At 42.6% G+C, this 23,464-nt stretch overlaps 1 protein-coding gene across 2 annotated transcripts in view; it reads right to left on the reverse strand.

Annotated features, from left to right (window-relative positions):
* Positions 1-705: 705 nt before the first annotated feature.
* Positions 706-23,464, reverse strand: part of ADCY1 (adenylate cyclase 1) — a 221,327-nt gene continuing 198,568 nt past the window's right edge. The window contains exons 16-20 of one of the 2 annotated variants that reach the window (XM_028749778.2): positions 22,493-22,639; positions 21,524-21,622; positions 19,386-19,500; positions 17,337-17,461; positions 706-15,678 (exon numbers count right to left, since the gene is read on the reverse strand). In XM_028749778.2, the coding sequence (XP_028605611.2) occupies positions 15,340-15,678; positions 17,337-17,461; positions 19,386-19,500; positions 21,524-21,622; positions 22,493-22,639 (825 nt within the window). In that variant the 3' untranslated portion in view covers positions 706-15,339. Of the gene's footprint in view, positions 15,679-17,336; positions 17,462-19,385; positions 19,501-21,523; positions 21,642-22,492; positions 22,640-23,464 lie in introns of those variants that run through there. The other variant, XR_003709045.2, reaches the window with a different exon arrangement.

The raw sequence follows: 23,464 nt of genomic DNA on the forward strand, positions 1-23,464 counted from the left end.
TCAGCGCCTAGGGCTTGCCGATCGAAAGGTCGGCGGTTCGAATCCCCGTGGCGGGGTGCGCTCCCGCTGCTCGGTCCCAGCGCCTGCCAACCTAGCAGTTCGAAAGCACCCCCGGGTGCAAGTAGATAAATAGGGACAGCTTACCAGCGGGAAGGTAAACGGCGTTCCGTGTGCTGTGCTGGCTCGCCAGATGCAGCTTTGTCACGCTTGGCCACGTGACCCGGAAGTGTCTCCGGACAGCGCTGGCCCCCGGCCTCTTGAGTGAGATGGGCGCACAACCCCAGAGTCTGTCAAGACTGGCCTGTACGGGCAGGGGTACCTTTACCTTTTACCTTTAAGAGATGCAGATGTTCTGTTGCCATTATCAAAAGATTAGTATGCCTGTGTCAACCAGACCTTGTTGAAGGGGCTAAACAACAGTGTTTCTCCAATGTGACTTTGGGCCATTTGGACTGTAGTGAGACCCCAGCGAAATTGCAGAACATTTCTAGAGTACTGCGTGCAATTTTCCCTCTTTCACTAAAGTCAAAAACTACCAAGAATGGGAGGTGGTTGGATTTTGTGCACACCGAGCAACAGTTAAGATTTACTTAATAACAGACAAGATTTACCCTATTCAAGTTCTGCAACAACAGAGTGCTATTTTGGGCTGCAGGCTCAACAGGGTTAGCAAGCACAATGTTGATAAAATAAACTTCAGCCATATTTATTCAAGCAATTTGTTTCCTTTATTAATTAAATTCCAGAAATGATAATTGTGCAAACACTCAGTATAAAAGTTGCAGTAAGAAATGTACATTCACAAATTTAACATTTCAATCCACTCACTTCTCCCCTCCCCCCAACATAAAAATAGGGCAAGTATTCCATTGCTCTTCTCAACTCAACATTCCTGAAAAAGACTGGAAGATACTCTACAATATTTTATATACATAAAAAGAGACCCGTATTATTTATGCAAACTTCTCATTCCAAGTTACCCAGTGTTAAGTTATTGTAATACTGAAAAGAATATAATATACATTTGTTGTGGCAGTCCCTTTCTCTACGTCCACATTAGACATGACATGCAGTTGTATATACTGTATTTTCCCCTCATTGATTAAAAAAAGCTGTTGGGGGGTGCACATTTAAGTGGAAAAAGTGACATTGAGGAAAGATTTCAGCAGCGTTTGCCTTACTCCAAACCTCTGCTTAACTCTTGGAAGATGCTTTTCATTGCTGAAAAAAATATATACAAGTCACTGTGTCGCAATTAATATAGGCCTGAAGCAGTGAGGGTTTTTCTTTTTGTTTTGCTTTGTTTTTAAATCTATTAGGATATTTGTAACATAATGGACCAGATTCTCAGCACATCAAAATAAATGATAATTGTCATCCATTGAATTCAGAGGGAATTAGACCACAGGATCTAAACCTGATTTATCAAGATCAGTAATGCTGAATTAGCATGATTGCATGAAACAAGTTCTTAATGGTCCAATTCACACATAACATGAAACTGAGCCATGGCTAAATGTGAATGCATGAGCATAGAGGGACTTGCAGTAAAACCCATGGCCACTGCATTCCTCCTCCAAACCTGCTGCCGTCACGCTGCCTGGTTTAGCAAGCTATTTCATCCAAACCGGGGCCTGTGGTTTGTCTCCCTTGGCAAGCCAGGAACAAAACTTTGTTGCAGATTGTGGTATGTTTGGAGAGTAGAAAACCATGAGCCTGGATTCAGGCATAACACTGCGGCTGCACACTGCTGCACACAGTACCTATAAAGCACACTCAGAGAGATTCCTTCCCTCAAAGAATCCTGAGCACTCCTGTTTGTTAAGAGTTGCTGGAAACTGCAACTCTCTGAGGGGTAAACTACAGTGCCCAGAATTCTTTGAGGGAAAGAATGTGTTTTGAATATGCTTTGATGTGTCCACAGCCCTAAGCCATGGCTTGGCTCTGCACAGTGCAGCAGGAGCAGGACTGCGGAAGGTGCACATGGGACAAAGCTTTCACTGAGGGTACCAGAAGTCACTCAGGTATAGCCATGGTTTGCTTTATGTGCGAATGAGCCAGTTGTCCCTCTGACTTCTCAGTAAGACCAAATTTAACAAGACCATCTTGGTTTATATACTCAGCAGAATCAACGGCTCATCCATGCTTCCACTTGTCGCACTGCTCCCCCCTTGGGAGAAACCCGCTCCTTCTGCAGAATCAGAACAAACATCACTCAGTGTTTCTGAAGATTGATGTTTGTTCAGTTCAGCGGCAAACAGAGGATTTTCTCAGGGAAAGTGGCGGGTCAAACAGAAAGCTGTGCTTTCTAGGCAGGGGGCAGGCAGAAGTGGGGAGAAGCCCCAAGTGGTAAAACTTTGCTTGAATCGAGCCACTCGGGCAGTGGAGGGAGGGGGCAACCTGCATGTTTGAAATCTCCCACATCTAAAATGAACAAACATCACTTAACATACAAAATTAAGCCTCTAGTAAGCAGGAGAAGGATTGTCCTCTCCTTGACATGCTACCTTTGATGTGCAGGTAGGGATCCCCCCCCCCCCAGTGCAGGAGCATCCACACTGGAAGATCCTTTACCTGCAAGCTGAAGTGACACCTCCAAGACAGGTTTGCTGGCTGGTTCTGCAGCATAAACTGCCTCTCAACTTAATCGGATGCTCACTGCTTTTATGCAGACACATCCTTCCAGCTGCCCTAGGAATGTTAATCTGGCAAATATGTTCTACAAATCAGAGTACGTCTTCAAAATGATGCCATTATTTTTCTCAGAAATATAAAGGTGCTTGTGCAGAAGCTGGCTACGTCCTGTGCACATGACCTGGACATTTCAAGTGCCCCTGGAGCCATGTCAGCAGTGACCAAACACACTGCTCTGTGGGCACAAGGATTTCTGAGCAAGGATGGGTTGCTACAGAATATCATAGAAGCAGAGCTGCACCCAGAGGTACTTAGCTGATGGATATTTGGAGCCTGGGTTTGCACAGGATCGACCCCTTCCACTCTTGAACAAGAGGATCCTGGGTGTAACTGCGGGAAACTATAATTCCTATCTCTGCTACATCACGAACTGTAATATTTGATTGGAGTGTAACAGTCCATTGCAGGCAATGAACAAGCAGAAATGAAATGGTCACCAAGTAGCAGAGTAACACAATCAGGATTATTTCTTGAACCTGCTTTATGTTTTCACACATGAGGCTTAAATTGCCTCAGAGCTGTAAAACCAGTTGCTAATGCCTCATTCTGTTCCACACAACATGTTGAGAAGCCTGTTGATAAATGACCATTTTGTCTGGTGTAGGTTTTATATGCACATTACAAACCCCATTGAAACAATGGCTGCATCAATAGGAGTATAGCATCTAGATCAAGGGAAGTAATAGTGCCACTGTATTCTGCTCTGGTCAGACCTCACCTGGAGTACTGTGTCCAGTTCTGGGCACCACAGTTCAAGAAGGACACTGACAAACTGGAACGTGTCCAGAGGAGGGCAACCCAAATGGTCAAAGGCCTGGAAACGATGCCTTATGAGGAACGGCTAAGGGAGCTGGGCATGTTTAGCCTGGAGAAGAGGAGGTTAAGGGGTGATATGATAGCCATGTTCAACTATATAAAAGGATGTCACATAGAGGAGGGAGAAAGGTTGTTTTCTGCTGCTCCAGAGAAGCGGACACGGAGCAATGGATCCAAACTACAAGAAAGAAGATTCCACCTAGACATTAGGAAGAACTTCCTGACAGTAAGAGCTGTTCGACAGTGGAATTTGCTGCCAAGGAGTGTGGTGGAGTCTCCTTCTTTGGAGGTCTTTAAGCAGAGGCTTGACAACCATATGTCAGGAGTGCTCTGATGGTGTTTCCTGCTTGGCAGGGGGTTGGACTCGATGGCCCTTGTGGTCTATTCCAACTCTATGATTCTAAGCACCCCTTTTAAGCTTTGTGTGTGAAAATATTGACAGTGAGCAGCTTATAGCTGTTTAGGAAATCCTCCAGTTCCAGTTTTATTGTTCTCCTAAGCTCTAGTTTGTGGGTCTATAGAAAGAATATTTTATCTCAGCCTGAAGGCTTTTTATAATGCCTTCTAATGAGCTTAAGATCTGGAGCTCAATTCTTTCAAGTTTATAATTATGGAATTTTAATTTCTTGATACCTTGAATGCACACAGTCAACTCTCTGTATGTTTATGTGTTATTTAAATGCACGTATGGATTTCTAATAGCACAGATGCAACCACCTGCAATTCACATGCCCTTCGAGTTCCTCATTTCTTACTACTATCTTAAGAGTTTTGTAAAAACTAATTGGGGGAGGGGGGTATGAGAAGATGCCCTTGATTTCCACCTGGACAGACAGGCTGGGATTCCTCTCAGTGGCTCAGCCAGGTAGGTTTAGACCTGGGATTAGACAGCCTTATTGATGTTGGGGGGTGGGGACAACTTTAGACCCATTGGCCCCTAGGAGTTGGATCCTGTGGTTGTGAAACACACAACTGACCTTTCTTTTCTATGCACCTCCATTCCATACTTCACAGTGGCTCCTGCATTCCTGATATGCTGGAGCAAAAATATAAAAAAGATCAATCCTGTTGAAGAAATACTCTTAGCACGTGCAATTCCTGATTTTAAAAACTCACTTAGATCATAGCACCAACCTGACTACTGGAGTAAAACAGAGTTATAAGCACATTTGCTGGGGAAGAACTAATTACCGGTATTAGTTTTAACTACATTGATTTTAATTATTCTGTATTTTATAACTGATGTTTTTAAATGCTGCAAACTGCTTGAATCCTGAAAAAACAGAAGTACTGTTTTGGGGGGACAGGGAGCGGGTGGTTGTGGAGGACCCCCTGGTCCTGAGGGTGGGTAGACAGAAAAGATAGAGGCAGGGTGGGGTGGGGAATCCACAAAAAAGAAGACAAAGATGGAAAAATTAAATGTTGTCAGAATGGTTCAGACTGAGAGAGCAGAGAAGTGGCAATGTTAGAATATCCCTGTGTGAGCTTGGGAAAGCTTTTAATCGTTGCTCTGTCACTATAGGTTGGTATGTTCTGATGGCCCTAGCATGTGCGTTTATGTATATTCACATTTATACAAGAAAAAGAAAATCATATGTTATATAACCATTCTGCAAGGGAACAGATTTAGCTAATTTTTTAGACTCCCATTATAGTAAGTTTTGCAAATTCACACTCTCTGGCTGTTATGTTTTTGGGTATTAAACAGGCTTTCCACTTGCATTCTGTTCTGGTCACATTATATTACTGACATCCTAATACATTTGATATTCCATACTAGATTCAGATATTCAGATACTACCATTTTAATAAATTGGGCTTGCTTTGCTGTTTCTTTTTGCATTTTTCAAACAAAAGAAGCAAACAAAATATGCAAGTTGTGTAATAAAACTTAAAATTTAAGGAAATAATAACCATCACCACAATTAACGGCATATTTGCATATGTATATCATACTTCTGGATGTCCAAAACCTCCTTGTAAGAAAATGAATTACAACTTTTGAATATCAAAATTTGTTCATCAGGACATCCTGCTATCATATTATCATTGCACAGGCGTAAATGACATTAGGAGGAACCTCAAGAGCAATAATTGAAAGTGTTGTTTCTGGTTTAACTGGAAGTGCTTGGGACTATAGCATGCCTACTTGAAAATATATCTTACTGAGACATACATGTTCAGAAGCATGACTGAGATTGCAGTCCTGAAGTTTATTTAGAAAACTCCCAGAAAGAAAAGAAAAGAAAAGAAAAGAAAAGAAAAGGCAAAATGAAAATCTGGTATTATTTTTAAATCCTACAGTTCAGCCCAGCACTTTATTTTTGGTACCACAGTTCATTTTGGAACCATATGAATCAAAGAAATAAGGCATTGACTCAAAACTATATTCAGCAATCTATAACAACCGAAAACCATTTCTTCATATATTTTGTGTCACGGATACAACAACTAGTAACAACTATTACCACTGACAGAAGCATTTGGGTAACTTGAATGGTGCTATTTCTCCCCCTCCCCGTTTTCTTCAAGGCAGTTCCGCCTGCTTGCAGCCTGATGGAACTAAGGCCTGGACCTTCCTCCCTCAAGGTCCTTCTTGCAGGACCTGCAAATGCCTTTGAGGGCAAACTCATCTTTCCATGGGGGGGGGGGAGCCCATAGCTTAGTGGTAGAGTCCATGCATTGCATGCAGAGGCTACCAGGTGCAACCCTTGACATATCCAGGTAAATGTAGGTAGCAGAGCTGGGGGGAATCTGAGGCTGCTGCCAAACATTGAAGTGAATGACCTGACTTGCTGCAGGTCAGCTTCATTTGTTCAAAAATTCCTAGCTAGAAGGGCCAAGGGAGCAGCACGAGAAAAGACTCCTGCCTGAGAACTTGGGGGAATTGCTGCCAATGAGAATATTTGGGATAGAGAAAACAGTGGTCTCCGTCTAAGCCTTCACCCACACGTCCTCTCGTCCCACTGCTGCTCACCCCGAAGCAAACTGCTCTTTAGCACTCAAGTGGAGCAAAATGGCAATTGGGGTCCCCATCTCCCCAACTGCCATTTGTTCTGATCTATCCCTCAAGAGCAGGTTTTCCTTGGGAAAGGAGCAGGTCACGCTCAAAACACTCGAACCCAGGCTTTCTAGGCACAGCACCAGCGGAAGTGTGGGCAGACCCCAAAGCAGCTTCATGTCTACAGAGACAATTGTGTGCTCTGGCATTTGGGGATTTCCCAAAATCAAACATTTACTTATACTGTCAAGTCAAACAAGATAACAATCAGTACTGAATGAATTGGTAGAATATATATATATATATATATATATATATATATATATATATATACACACACACACACACACACACATATACACACACACGCGTGCGCACGCGCACACAAAACAGTATATGGAGTTTAGTTTATTGCTTCTAATAAACAAAGGTAGCATAGATGTTGAGAGCACATTTTATATATTGTATACTGTAGACAGAGCAACACTGAGGTTGGCAGAACGTTGCAGGTGAAGGTTTCCTTGTGGTGTTGCTTTGTAATTTTATGTTTGCTTTGCAGTATACACATGCAACTAGTAGTGCCTTAGAAACAATGTGTTAAACTGATATGTCAAAAACATATAGAAAGATACTTACTCTTTCACATTTTTTTTAAAAAAAACTGAAGTCAGGCATGAGTGGCATGCAGTAAGTAGATTGCAGAAGAGAAGCAAAAGGGTTTATAATCTTCATGCACATGTAAAAACCTCTGTTTACAAAAAAAAATTAGCATCTGTTAAACGTGTGCCTTTTTAAAGACTCGTAGTGTACATGCAACAAACCTGTCATAGCTAAAAGTATTTACAAAATTTCATACATCCTTTAAATAAAATAATAATTAATAAGACTACATGAAAGGCCAATATGTAATAGTGTACAAGATTAAAAATAAATAAGGCGTTATAATACAGTTTTATTTTAAATTTAAAAAGTTACTTGCCACTACAATATAAAACTGTAATTTGAAAGAATATTTATGGCTAAATAGTCCTCTGGTTAGGACTGGAAATGAAAAAGAATTTGGATTCCTAATGCTGGGTTAATGTTTTAAGGCTGGTTCAGATGAGACTCTTAAGAGCATAGAGAACATGTACAGTGAGAAACTGGAGCTGCTCCTGCCCCAGCTGAGTGGGCTTATTGCCTCTGGGTGGGGCGGATGTCTGGGCATTGGAGGCAACATTTGCACAGGGCCTCCCAGGCATGAAATCCCAGACCCATAAACCCTAAATGTGCAGCTCTGAACACAAATAAGTCCACTGAACAATTACCGCACATGGGGTCTTGTGCCCCTAGGCTAGGGGTAGGAGATGCTTCCCAGGTGCCAGGACACACCCTGAGGCTGCCAGTCACTTGAGCCATGTTTTCCTTTGCCCATGTGGCTAGAAATCTAATCACGCACGTGGCTTTGCGGGTGCAAATGATCAGTGATCAGCAACACCTGCAATGCCTTTGCCCGGAAATCAAACCACCCCTGCAAAGGCAATGGGCCTGCAAGGGATGCGGATCAGCTTATTGCACAGAAGGAGGGTGTGGCTTGGGTGAGATTAAGACCCCGCTGGGCCCAACTAGTCCCACAAACAGGAGCTTCCCCACTGCTCCCCTACACCAATGCAGTTCAGGGACCTGAGTCATTCAAACTTTGGGTCCATAGGGTTGGAAGGGACCCCGAGGGTCATCTAGTCCAACCCCCTGCAATGCAGGAATCTCAACTAAAGTATCCATTACAGATGGCCATCCAACCTCTGCTTAAAAACCTCCAAGAACCTCTACAACCTATCACCTCCTAGTCTTCTCTCCCAAACTCCTTCAACTGTTCCTCATAAGGCTTGGTTTCCAGACCCCTAATCATCTTTGTTGCCTTCTGCACACGTTCCAGTTTGTCAAAGTCCACCTTAAATTGTGGCGCCCAGAACTGGACACAGGACTCCAGTTGGGGTCTCACCAAGGTAGAAAAAAGTGGTACTTCACTTGATCTGGACAGATCCCTTATTTTGATTTGGTTACCATTTTATGTGAATAGAGATCCAGTTTTGCTCTGAGTGCAAGGCAATGGAAGTTTTCCCTCCAAGCCTTTCTTTTTTGGGTGTGTGTGTGTGTGTGTCCTGTTCACATTCTAATTGATTCTGTGATGTGAACATTACGTCCAAAGATTAGATGCCATTGGACTTGGAGGCAGTGCAGAAACATCCCGTGGAGGCATTGCACACTCCATTTCACATGCATTTTATACCCTTAGAGTCTTGCTCAAATTGGTACATACACTAACTAAAGTCAAGCAACTGAATGAGTGACAGCAATTACTCATTTGTTGAGTCTTTGTAGAGTCACAACCATGGATTGTAGAGTCACAACCATGCAACTGCTAGGATACCATTTTAAGCAGCCAAGGCTTCCCCAAAAGAATTAGGGGAACTGTAGTTTGCTAAGGGTGCTGGGAGTGGGTATGAGACCCCTATTCCATGCCCCACACGAGCTACAATTTCTTTCCTGAAGAGGGATTGTTAAAGCACACTGGGAATTCTAACTTGGCAGAGGGGTGGGGTCCTAAGAACTTTCAGCTCCATAATGAACTGCAGCTCCCAGGATATTTTGGGGGAAGCCATGACTGTTTAAAGGGGCACTATAGTGCTTTAAATGCAGGGTGTGCAGGGGGCCTTAATTCACCTACAGTGGTACCTTGGTTCTCAAACACCTTGGTTCCCAAACGCCGAAAACCCAGAAGTGTTTCGGTTTTTGAAAGTTTTTCAGAAGCTAACTGCCCGATGCGGCTGTCAGCTATTGTTTTCGGGGCACCTGCACCAATCAGAAGCTGCGCCTTGGTTTTCAAACATTTCGGAAGTTAAACGGACTTCCACAACGGATTAAGTTTGGCACTTTTGTTTTTGCTATTTATTTTGCTTTTTTGTTTTTGAGGCTTTTTCAGTTAATTTGTTTTTGTGACTGTGTGAAACCCAGTTCAGCTATTGATTGATTGATTGATTGTGTGACTGCAGAAATGGATAAAAGCCCCCCATCCAAACAATGACTATCATCAGTGCAGGTAAGAAAAAAATTAATTTTTATTTTTATCATCTACAATACTGTCTTATTTATTTTATAGTGCAGTGCATTGATTATTGCTTTAATTTATGGATTAATGGTCTTGTTAGATAGTAAAAATCATGTTAAAAATTTTAGGGGTTGTTTTTAAAAGTCTGGAACGGATTAATCCATTTTGCATTACTTTCTATGGGAAAGCGTGCCTTGGTTTTGGAACGCTTCGGTTTTGGAACGTACTTCCGGAACATATTAAGTTTGAGAACCAAGGTATCACTGTACTTAGGACCAATTAGAACAGGGCTCTATTTATGTGGTGGCAGAATAAGAGTGTATAACACACACCCACACACACACACCCAAACAAACCCCACACGAATAAGGATGCTGGGCATTATGTAATTATACACTTGGGTTATGTTTTACACATTTTATTGGCTCTTGTGGGAGACCTGGTTTGTCATATCAGTCTTTTGCTCTTTATAGTATATGCTTAGATGTATAGATCCCATTTGTTTACCATTAATTTGGAATAGCCTAGAGCTAAACAACAATAAGGATTGATTACCTAATAGGTATGAAGTAATGTGCAACATGAGTGCTTAAGCCTAGGTGCAATCTGTGCTATTAACAGGTGGCAAGATGGAAGCGATGCACAAAGGGAGCCAACATGTGGATCAGCTCAGATGCGGCTCCCCATACCCAGTGGGGCAGGGAGGCACACCCCCTCCTCCATTACATGCACAAGATCTTTGAGGACCTCACGTGTGAGCCTGGCCCCTGAGAAGGATGGCATGGCACACACCATAGGCTTTTTAAATAACACTGTTATTTCCTCACATTATTTCCTCATCTGTATTGTCAAGGCAGAAGATGTGAACCCAAACCTGCCTTTAATGCATACAGTCACCATTCAAATGTAAGACAAACAGCAGATTTTGGAATTCATTGGAATCAAAACTTAATCCTCAATATCCCCAGCACTGAAATTATTTTCTTTTTTAATGTGTGGCTGATTCAAATATTGAAATATTTGCAAGTACTTAACTAATAATAGAATTCAATGTCTGTTCATAATCTCCAAGATAAGAATAAAAAAAGTTACCACAGGAACATTTGCAATTAGTTTCCCCAAAGACCTCCAATAAAAGGCTTTTAATTATTACAAATACCTTATTAACAGAAAAATTGTGCAACTCATGTGAAATATTGTGCTTGCTATTGACGGACCCCTAATAAATAGCTTGCCAAATGACAGTATTTTAAAACAGCTGCTCATATGATTCCATATCCAATGAAGGTGGCTGCTCTTATTATGAATCTATTTGATCTTACTTCATGAAAATGGGAATCACATCCATGCACTGTAGGAAAGAACCAGGTCTTTTATGAGGCATTACAAGCTTTCTCTTAGGACATGGACTGGAGAAGCACACACACAAAGTCATATTTTCAGTTAGAAATGAGCCAAATGGTGGAAGCAAACATTTTCATGCCACCTTGCGAGGAAGCTTTTGATGGGCCAGTCTTGACCCATTAAGGGTGCGTGGGTGGGTGTCAATTTTCCCCCTCAGGGCCTCTAAAAAATTAAGCCACGCCCACCTGCCAATCACTTGGATGTCACTTGGATGGGGGCTGCAATGACAACTGATGAGTGTGGGGGGTGGGGCTTGATTCTGTGTCAGCTGCGAGCACAACTTTCCCAGCTGGGAACTGATACATGTAGTCAAAGCAGCAGGATTTAACCACTGGTGATTAACTGGTTACATCCTGCTCAGTCCTCCTGCTGGGACCAGGTACATGCAGCCAATGCCCAGTGTGGGCCTGTTCAAAATCCCCTTTGCAAAGAGCCTCATGCTGCTCTTTAAACCTCTAGTTTTCAGAGGTTCCATGGGGAGCTGTTTGCAAAAGGACTTTCAAACAGGCCAGTGCTGCTCTTTGGACCTCCAACAACTGGAGGTAGGGTCTCCTCACCAGAAAAGGTACCCCACCACTAGGCCAGTGCCATTCAGTAGTTTGACTGGGCTTATTTGTATCTGGGTGGAGTCTGGTGATGCTGTTTTGATCTTGTTGAGAAGAGGCAACCAAGTTATTGTCTAGCTTCCTAGCTGATATGTTTTCTATGCCATCCATGACATGTGCCCAAAGCCAAGTTTTAAACCCACAAATTCCTAACAAAACAAAAAGTATTGGTATAGTTCCCTGCACCAGAATTCTTCACCTTTAATAATTCTGCATCATGCCCTGAACTGGGGGCGGGGGGGGGGGGGGGAGAGAGAACCAGGACCACATCTTCCTGCTTTCATCGAGTTATAAATCTCCAAATGGAGGAAGAAATAGTACAAGTAAGTTCACCATTTATGTAGTGAAGAATGAAGTCAGCAATGCTCTAAATTCTTTACCTTTGCTGGACAGGGACCACAAACACAACAATGAGAGTGTTATGAGCAAGTCATGTTCATTTCATCCCCATGGGGAATGTCACTGCTTTGCTGTGACTGGAACACATGAATGCCCCACCTACCTGAAAGTGGTGGAAGACTCGCCACAACAACATTTCCTGCCCCTTGCTGGACTTCATGCTCTCTTTGAAGGACTGAGCAACACCACCTCCTGCACATCCTGGGGAGCTCGTATCCAGAGAGAGCCATGTTCTACTGGTTCTCACCCACTATATTAATTCCATCCTCTTAAGAACATCTTGGCTGGGAGGCTTCTAGCATTGCTGTGTAAAGACATCTACTGTATAGACAGGGCCTGTCTTCTGTTGCCTCTGATCTGCAGTGTCTTGGCTGCTCTGAATTACTATCCTCTTCCCCTGCACTATCAATGAGAAATTCTACACTTCCCCCATAAAAAATCCCCCCCCCCATTTTTGACCCAAGGGGGAATTTTTTTTTCGAAACTGGGGAGAAAGGGAAACATTGGAGGGGGAATTAACCTTTTTTGAAGTGAAAATGTTTGCTCCCCCAAATCCACCATATAACAGTTTTAAATCATGTCAGAGGTGTGATATTGGCTCAATGGAACTAAGACTTTATTTGACAACAGATGTTCCTATTAACCCCCTGGTAAAAGTTGTCATGTCCTAGATCCCAGATGTGGAACATAGAGTTTTCCAGATGTTGCTGGACTCCCCTGAGCCAGCCTAGTCAATGGCCAGCGACGAGGTCAGTTGCAGTTCACCAGCATCTGGGGGACCAGAGATTTACCCCCTTGTCTTAGAGCTTAATGAAACAGGTGTAAGTTTTTCTCTTGACCTAAAGCAGATTATAAATCCTATCCAATTGTTATCACAAGCCACTTCAGAAGCCTGTTTGTGCTAGCAATAGTGACGTATGCATTTTGAAATTAAGATTAACAAGATGATCACCACACTGAAATGACTGTTCTAAAAGTGGGCACAAGCTGTGGATTCACCAACAACTTCTGGAAAAGCTGCAATGAAATGAATGGAAACCAGGCAAGAGAGCAGTTTGGTGGTGCCCCTAGACTATTTTGAGACACCAAATTATTGCACCAAGCTCTCCAACATCTTTTAGCAGCTTTAGATAGAATTCTACTGGTTTTAGCACACTGTTGCTTCCAACTTCCTGTGCATACAAGAAAGAACTCACTAAAAGTCAATTAAGAAAGCTTCCCAAAGGTTGCTTCATGTAGCTGTTCTTGAGATGTGCCAAACTACAACACGAGGCATTTCCTCACAGTAAGAAAAGAAAGTGGCAGTTGTTTCCAACCAGACTATAGTTCCTGTAAGTAATGCTGATGGGGATTAAGACAAATGCAGTTTAGGGGAGGAGGAAACATAAACAACAAACCTCTGGATATTCTCCTTGCCAGGTTGTCCGCTGGGGAAAACGGACTCTAGCAAGGGAAAGCTGGCTCAGGAGAAAGGGCACTGGGAAAGATAAGGGTTGAGCCCCCTTCCTCTTGCTGTTTCCAAATCACTCTCTAGTCACACTTTAGCAGGGAAGCTGGTTCCTGGGCTCCCAGACCTTGCACTTCCTGCTGGTATTTGATCTACTGCAACCATCTTACTGAAGAGCAAGTGCCAAAACGGGGGTGAGCTACAAAGGAGAACGTTTGCTCTTGTGCAAATCCCACTCGTATTAATAGGGCTTCCCAGGTGAGCTGCATACAATGGCATGAATTAATACTCATGAGATCAGAAAATGGATAAAGTATGCATCCATGTGCAACACACAAACATACACAGCCCACCTTGTGGGCTGACATTTCCCCAAAGAGGTCAAATTTGCAATGTTATTATGAAAAGATATTACTTCCATTCGAGACACCCGAATCAATATTGTGCAAAAAGATGTGCTGGTACATTATTGAGTCACCCTATGAAAATATCAGGTTAAACATCTGATCTAGAAAACAAACAAATGAAGTCTCCACTCTAAGTTTGCCGGTGAGAATCTCCAAATGGCAGGTGAGAAGAACCCTTGTGCAGAAACAGAGTTCTGCAAAACTCTGGCATCAAACAATATGGAGAGATCCAAATGTTCCATTTCATGAATGGAACAAGTTCTGTTCATGAGCAGAATTCTCCTATTCAGTGGAACTGAATCACCTAAATGCATATGTTGGCAAATGCTTCTAATAAAAGACTATACAGACAAATGGCCAGCTGTTTGACCTGCTGAAAAGGCATAAATCCTACCTTAATACTCTCTTGGCATTCCTATGCCTGCCACTTTGCAGCATTTATCCAGAGGCAAGTTAGGCTTAGCCCAGAAATCACATGGAAACTCCAATCACACAGACCACCTCTTAAGAGTGCAGCAGCTGCCTCTCTAGAGTGAGAATGAAGTCTTACAAAGCTAGATTCTGATTTATTACAATAGATTCCAGTGAATCGACCTGCAGCCTCATCAAAGACTCATTGTTAAATATTTGAAAAAACACATTTTTTTAAAGAACTACATTTGTTTACCTGAGGACTTGCTACTTCCTATATTAAAGACATTGCCAAAAATTTCTTGCCCCCCCCCCAAATGTTGTGTGAAGGGACTCTACACTGCTTCCTTAAACCTCAGATATGTCTCATTTGCCCTTACACGCCCTCCCTCAAACATCAGCTACAGACATTTTAGAGGCAACCACATTGGATATGATTATAAGAGCATTCTTCCTCTTTGCCATTGCAGGACGTCAATTTTCTATAACTATAAACCTCTCCCATCTTTATATAGGAAATATATAAATATATATATAGATGTGTGCATTAGATACATGTATCTACACACATCACCCTTCTCTCTCAACTGTGTTGTGTCACTATTATTTCCAGCATTGCTTTTATAGTTTTCTGAATGAATACCGACAGTCACCAATCGCAGGATTTGCCAAAAATTGACAATTTCTTTCTTTCTTTCTTTCTTTCTTTCTTTCTTTCTTTCTTTCTCTCTCTCTCTCTCTCTCTCTCTCTCTCTCTCTCTCTCACACACACACACACACACACAGCCAGTCTCACCATGACTTTTTCTGTTAATTCATTTACCCTTTAGATTTGCTGATAAAATTTTCCTTTTCTTCAGAAAATCAGCAGTAGACTTTTCTTAACAGAATTGCTAGCCCTTATTTGATCCACAAATTCATATACGGTGTTCCCAGGTTCTCTTTGGTTGGATTGTAGACATCTTAGTTGACACCAAATCCTGTAGTCTTCAGCTTCCTTGTGAAAATCCAGGTGACCTCTGCTCTCTGCGATCACTGCAATGGCCCAGCCAAAATCTTCATGGTTCTCATGCCTCTTTTATGGCTGGCACAGAGGGAAGATAGTGCAGCGTCAGATTGGTGTGGGTGGACGGGGCTTGAAGTGTCCCAGCAACGGCATTTGCTGAAAGGCTGGGAGATGAGGACATAGATGGGCAACTGGTGCCCAGTTTAGTCTGAATGTTTGCTCGCCCATAAGGGTACATTTTCCGCTCTAAGTTAAATGACCGTGTTAGCGAATTGCTTCCATTGGCCTTTCCTTCTAGGAAATAGGTCAGCATTTCACCTTTGCCTTTGACACTGACTTTACCCCGACATACAAAGTCATAACTGCACCTCCTCAGTATCCTCTGGACTTCTTCTGTAACCTGTGAATAAAAGGAACAAAAATCATTTGTGACATATTAGACTACGCTGCACTGAACCTTTTGGCCCAGATGTTTTTTTGAGGTAGGAAGAAGGCCAACAAAGATTGGGGTGATTCTCTCTCTCTCTCTCTCTGTGTGTGTGTGGGGGGGGGGCGTAACTTTATGAAAGGTGACGAAGATGCTTCCCTCATCATTTTTACTTTGAATAAAAAGCTTTCCTATTGCTCCTAGTGATGGCAAGACACTCTGCTTCCTGGCTAATGATGCTGCAGGAGGATGTGCTTTTCCCAGAGGTATTCTTGGGCAAAGAAAGATGTCTGCCTACAGGGGAAAGAACGCCCTCGCACCTTTGCTTTGGTGGTAATAGAGAATTATTTTCTGCCCCTGCTAGCTGTAGTATAACAGAGCAAGCTGGTCAGTAAATCACACAGTTCAAAGCTGGAGTTAGCTCATTATTAGTGAAACATGATCTTCACAGACTTGACTATGTTTCAGGCATAATGAGCACAGCAGCTCATGCCCTGTAGGTCCTACTCCATGAAATCAGTGGCTGAGATGAAATGCCCCCACCTCCCCACAGCCTCCTCCTATCCAGGGCTTCCTGCAAGCAATCAGAGACCGTGCCTGCATGCAGCCAGTCTTTGCTCCTCCCATTTCATCCCTCTCCTGGTTCTGTGAGTCAAGGGGAAGGGGAGCTTGTTGCAGCAGGGAATGGGAGACTCTTCACCAGCCTGACTCCTCTCTGCCTCTTGGCCTCCCTCCTTCCACTCTTCTGCTTCAGCTTTTGCCTCTGAGTCTGGACTTCTCTCTGCCACAGACTCCTCCCGCTCACTAAACCCTGTTACCTCTTCAGCTTCTGCAACCTCCTCCTCCCAGGCTCTTCTCCCTCTGACCACTCATCGTTGTCCCACTACCAACCTCCTGGCTCTGAGCCTTCTTCCCTTGGGGGTTCTTCAGCCAGTTCCTCCCACCATGTCCAACCTGTCCAATGTCCAATTCATGTCCAACCTGTCCATGACAATATATTTTGTTTCTAATGGTTGCTTTTATTAATGCACTGTTCTCTGATATGCATTAAAAAAAGCATAACCAAGAAATGTAACCCTAGATGGGACTATGCATATTAGGGGGTGGAGTTGTGCAAAGAGGTGGCTTAATTCTGATGCCTTCAATCAGCTGGTGGAAAGAAGCCTGTTTAGTTCCAACCCAGCACTTGGGGACATTTTTGCAGTTAGGGCCAAAGCTGTCTTCCTCTCAAGAAGAGCTGGTGCCATTGTTCTAGTACAGTGGTACCTCTTGCTACGTACTTGATTCGTTCTGGAGGTCCGTTCTTAACCTGAAACTGTTCTTAACCACTTTAGCTAATGGGGCCTCCCGCTGCTGCTGCTACGCCGCCGCCGTGCGATTTCTGTTCTCATCCTGAAGCAAAGTTCTTAACCCGAGGTATTATTTCTGGGTTAGCAGTCTGTATCCTGAAGCGTATGTAACCTGAAGCGTATGTAACCCGAGGTACCACTGTACAGATAGATTTATCTGGCACATGCAGGAAGCCGTTCAAATGCAGTAGGTGGAACCTCACAAGTAGCCTGAATAGCAAGCCACTGTTTAGCTCTTCCATATAGACTGATGTAGTTTTGAAGGATGATGAAAACACTCACCTGAATTTTACCTTGCACTCCAGTACTATCCATTCTACTGGCAACATTTACAGTGTTACCCCAGATATCATACTGTGGTCTTCTAGCACCAATGACCCCAGCCACTACAGGGCCCACGTTAATACCTGAAATGGGAACAGTGGCCATTCCTTTATTTAATGTTTGCTCCAATATCTATTTCATATATCTAAAAAGCATAGCAGATGCTAAACAGAATGTTCCTCATTTATACACTTCCCTTTCCTGCAGTTTTGGGTTTTTTTTAAATAAGATGTGCTAAGGCTCAAGATTTCTTAGAAGACTCCTAAGTAGACAGAACCTTATTTGCTGGAGAGGGTAAATGAAATGGCACATGCACACAGGCATTTTTCTTTGCTATTATTTCACACCTTCCAGGACCTTGGCCATAGATTCTGGGACAGACACAGACATCATTTGATACTGTAAATTACTATACATATTTTGATATGTACCACAAATCATTTATTCACACAATTAAGCTGTCACTTTGATAGCTAAAGGTGGAATCATAGCATTGTAGAGTTGGAAGAGACCCTGAGAGTCCTCTAGTCTAACCCTCTGCAATCAGGAATCTCAACTGAAGCATCCATGACAGATGGCCACTCAACCTCTGCTTCAAAGCCTCCAAGGGAGGAGGGTCCACCACCTCTTGTGGGAGTCTGTTCCACTGTTTAACAGCCCTTACCACCAGAAAGTTCTTCCTGATGCTTTGTAAAAATCTCATTTCTTGTAACTTGTGAATGACAATTCATGTCACATTTATTGTTGTTGTTGTTATAATTATTATAATATAAATTTGTGTACTGCCCTTCTGAAGATCACAGGGCAGTTCACAACATAAAAAACCAAAATGGAAACACAAAACACATAATACATGACACAACCACCGCATAGCAGACCAATAATCCCTTCCCACCAACACTTTTGAAAAGTCATTGAATGCCCCTATTCTCCCACTTGGGAAGATCCTTCTGGTGTGTCTGCATGGGGGGCGGGTTGACCTCACTGCTGCCTCACCCCTCTCCCTGCTGGCCGATAAGCAGCAGAGGGAGGCCAGACCACGGCTTCTGCCCCATCTAGCAACTGTCTTTGCTGCATTGGAGATCCCTTTGTGAATGGCATTGTCATGTGACTAACAGAGGGTGGTGGCAGCAGCAGAGGTAGGGAAATGACATGAGGCCGGATTCAAGTCAGATGCTTCTTTAATGAGAACCTAATACCTTAAAAAGCCAGGTCTTCAAAGCATTTAATAAGAGACCATCTAGGGAATTTGATTATTGAAAATCAGTTCTGAACTGCTTAATGTTTTTAAGATGTCTCTAAGTGGATGTCCCTTTCTTTGCTGCTTGCGAGCTTCTGCCTATCTCTGGATCCTTGTCCTAGCCATGTGACTAAGTCTGAAATTCCTGTTCTGAGAAGTGATTTTCTTCTAATTTTCCCTTCCTTGTTTCCAATTAAATTATGAGTAGCTTGTTTATTTTACAGATTTATAAACTCATTCACAGCCAAAGCTGTGTAGAATTGTTTCCCAGGTGTTTAGACACGCAGAAGAACATAGTTTAGATCATGCTGCTATAAACACTTCAATATTATTTCAGAAGTTCTTCTGTTTGTACAAATCTGCCATGAATTCTGGCATCAGCCCCAGCAACAGCAGCCATATAGAATTAGGGCCCCTCCAGACATCATTTTTATTGTGTATTCATTATGATTAATATGAAATCACTCTTTCAATACCATTTGCTCCTGTAAAAGTTTCAGGGTGGCCATACTGCTTTGTCAGAAGTACATTTATGTCCTGTCACTTTTCATACCACAATTATTTTTTGTCCTGCTTTTGCTGTGCTAAAGTGCAAGAATGCCCCTTCAGATAGAAATAATGCTCAAAAAGAGGGGAAGCATTGCAGAACAACAAATACAGCGACAGTGAGTGTGGATGGTCCAGTATAAATTCACCACTAATACATCATCGAGGGCATGCTACAAAACCAACCAGTCAACCCCTAATTCCTGAAAAGTATGACTTACCAACCCGAAGAACGAAGTCATTGTAAGACTGATAGTTGATTTCATCAAGAACATCAAACATTTCTATTGCAAAATCAGCCAGTGTACTGAGATGGGAATAAATTGATTTCTTTGCCTATATTTTTTTAAAAAAAAGATTAGACATTATTTATTTCTTCATGTGCTTTCCCTGTCTTTCTCTGAAGTGAAATCAAGTGGCTTCAAACACAATAAGCTATTAAGTTAAAAGCACATTTTAAAACAAACAAACAAATAAACAAGAAGCACATTATTATTTTAGAAAAATCATACAAAGAGTCTGTCTTAACAACATTTTCTCTGAGACCTCCAGATGACTTGAGAACCCCTTCCTGAGGGCAGCTGTTCCACAAGTCCTGCCCCACTGTGGATAAGGCTGGTGGCCATGGGCCCAGAGGGCTTTAAGGAGGAATGAGACACACCCTGTCTGCCCCACACATAGAAGACTGGTCTACCAACAGCTAGACTGCCTCACCCCACAGGGGCCCACTCAACCGTTTTGACTGGAGGAATCAGTGCTGCTGCAGGTGCCCCATAATACCCCTTCAGTCTGGTGACCCCGGCACCTTGGAACTCCCTGCCTACTGAGATCAGTTTATTGTTTCAGCTTATTGTTATTTCAGCTTTTTGAAGATCTTAAATTATGGATGCTCTTATTGATTAATTTTGTTGTTTTATCCTTTTTGTAGAGTGGGTTGGGTTTTTTTAATAATCAAACTGTGTATACATTTTATGAAATACATAAAATGGAGAAGGCAACAGCAGGAGAAGATTATTGCTAACATACTTTGTGGGCTTCCTAGAGGCGTCTGTTCAAACACTTTGAAGGGCATTTACAGCAGAAACTGCTTGGAAATGCACATTGAAGGCTCTTCCTCAGCATCTGATGGGAAGTGAGAGACAACACCTTGGAAATGCACATCCACACAGTTGCAATAGAAACTGCATGGAAATGCACTTCAAAATGCTGATGAGCACTGAGAGACATTGCTTTTGAACTGCATTTCCAAATAGTTTCTATCGCAACAGGCTTGGAAATGCACCTCAGAATGAACATGCCACTGTATGCCACATATCAGGGCATGGTTTTGGGGAAATGGCCTCACATGCCAAATGAGGACTCTTGTCAGCTGGATCCCCCCCCCCCCTCCCTGCACTGCAGAGAGTACACAGGCCTCATGGCTAGATCCTCTTGTGAGGATATCTATTAATGATACCCCACAATCATAAGATTAAGTGAGATGCCTTCCAAATTGAGCTTAACAGCTTGTTAGATGTTACATTTGTGGAGTTGTGTTTATTTTCACAATTTAATGATATTATTACTCTCAAGCAGTTCATGGGTTTCCAATATTAGCGGTACCACTGAAAAAATACACCATTCATTCAGAACCCCCAAATCCTCAAAGGGAAGGATTTTGAGGATATGTACTGGGAAAGGTATCAAATAGTTCAGGACAGTGTGGTGTAGTGGTTAAGAGCGGTAGTCTCATAATCTGGTGAACCGGGTTCGCGTCTCCGCTCCTCCACATGCAGCTGCTGGGTGACCTTGCGGTAGTCACACATCTCTGAAGTCTCTCAGCCCCACTCACCTCACAGAGGGTTTGTTGTGGGGGATGAAGGGAAAGGAGATTGTTAGCCACTTTGAGACTCCTTCGGGTAGTGATAAAGCGGGATATCAAATCCAAACTCCTCCTCCTCCTCCTCCTCTTCTTCTCCTCTCTTTTCTGGCTGGTATCTGAAGGGTTTGACCAACTTTTGGAAGGGGACTATCAAATATTCAGGGTGGAATAAGCTGATCTGAGTCTATCTGAACACTGTGCACTAGGACCAGGCCATTGCCCTCATTTCCTTTGGAAAGCAGCAACACCATATAAAACCTCAGGTTCTTAGGGGAAATCTTGAACTGGAACAGGTCTCTGATAAGTTTGCTTGAAAAATCCACAGGCCAAACAGACCTGGGAATTCTCCAAGAAAGGCTTCCTGTCTTGCTTCCTGTTTCCTAAATCTGAGCAATCCATTAGTATAAAAGTATACCAGCCTAAATGAGTTCTAATAGCATTCTTAGCATCATTTGTGAAAACGCTTAGAGAAGGCATTAAGAAGTAAAAACACATTACCTTGGTGCCAGTAGTTGGTACAAGTCCCACGGCTGCCATGTATGTGCTGCCAATCGTCTTGATTTTTTCAATGTCCTTATAATATTCTTTGTCCATAAGCTTTGTTTAAAACATAAAACTGTTAAACATTACATAATATTTTAGGCAAGAAAGAAGATTTTTGTGCAGGCATATTCCTCTTATCATTTCCAAGCCTTTGTGCTATCTCACATTTACAACCAATTTCCTAAGGACTTAAGTGAGCTCAAAATGAGACACTTGGTCATTTTCAATATACCTGATAGGATTTTCAAAAATCCTGATGTGATTTGCTATAGGCCTAAATTGTAAGAATTTGTTATTTTTTACTGCACAATTAATCTTACCAACTTTTGCTTTACCAGCTTGCTACAAGGAAGCCAGGGGGATGTAGAAACAGTTTAATAACTGCAGCAAAGAATATCTGTCCTGCCATGCTGTATAAACCCAAATTCCTCCTTACCAGAGTGTTGTAGTGGTGTTTCTGCCTGGCTGGATCCTGCACTATTCTGGGAGATACCAATTTGCACTAAGAGGGAGGAACACTTTGGCAGGCGGATAAAAGATTACAGCTTGAGTACAGCCAAAGCAGTGTTCTGGACAGTATGGAATAAAAAATGGTACATGGTGTGATCTCTCTCTGACGTGGTCAGCTACTGAATCACTGGGGAGGCTTGGCTGGAGCTACGGGTCCCCAGTGGGTAAGGGGGATCAACGGATGTCCCTTCAATCAGAAGCTAAGATGATAGTCAATGTTTGGCCTAATTATGAATAATTTTCTGTATTCATAAAACTAGGAACATTTCACTTTTTGCCTGGATCACTTGGTAATGCCAACGCAATTAGAATGAAATGCAAACTGAGATAATTTTAAGAGTGTGACCTTCTCAACATGATGATGAGCTTACAAAAATATTCCTGAAAAGGCAGACTGAATGAAAGAATGCTTACCTCATCAAAATCTGCAATAATTTCATTTAAGAGGCGTAAACATTCAACTCCCATGTTATTGCCATCCAGTTCAATGTAAAAATCGTTGAAATTTGGGATGGAAGCAAACATCACTCCCACTTGTGAATAGGACTGGTAATATAGGTCCTGAAATTTTCAAATTATATTTTCTGTTATAGCAAGCTAATACTTGGATCCAGCCTGAATAAGCACTTAGTTTCCAATGAATTTAATTTAATCATAATAACTTTTCACATCTATTTCAATGGGACCAGTGTAACTAAATTAGACTGGATCAGGTAAGGTAAAAGGTAAAGGACCTCTGGATGGTTAAGTCCAGTCAAAGGTGACTATGGGGTGCGATGCTCATCTCGCTTTCAAGCCAAGGGAGCCAGGGTTTGTTCACAGACAGCTTTCTGGGTCATATGGCCAGCAGGACTAAACCGCTACTGGTGCACGGAGCACTGTGACGGAAACCAGAGCACATGGAAATGCCATTTACATTCCTGCCTCAGAGGTACCTATTTATCAACTTGCACTGGTATGCTTTCAAACAGCTAGGTTGGCAGAAGCTGGGACAGAGCAAGGGAAGCTCACCCTGTTTACCTTTATCTTTAGACTGGAAGAAGTCCAATTCAAGACAATATTGTCAGCAACAACTTTAAGGTTGTTGTGAAAAAAAGGATGTTGAAAGACTTTGAGCCAGGGTGCTCAAATTACTGAGGGGAACAGGCTTGCCCCTATTGATTCTGTTCTCACCCTTCCTCTGTCCCCTAATGCACAAGGGGGTCAGAGTAGACTCCTTTGAAGAATGAAGGTGCATGCAAGGCCTCCTTTGTGGCTCTTTGTAACTTTAAGACATTGACCATATACTGACATTTTCCTCTGGAGATCATGGGGTTGTATCCTTCATCCCAGGGTATGGTCTGAAAACTAAGCAACTCTGGCAATGGTCAGTGGCCCAGATGGCTG

Source organism: Podarcis muralis, chromosome 12 (assembly GCF_964188315.1).
Source record: "Podarcis muralis chromosome 12, rPodMur119.hap1.1, whole genome shotgun sequence".
In the NCBI taxonomy this organism is placed as follows: domain Eukaryota; kingdom Metazoa; phylum Chordata; class Lepidosauria; order Squamata; family Lacertidae; genus Podarcis; species Podarcis muralis.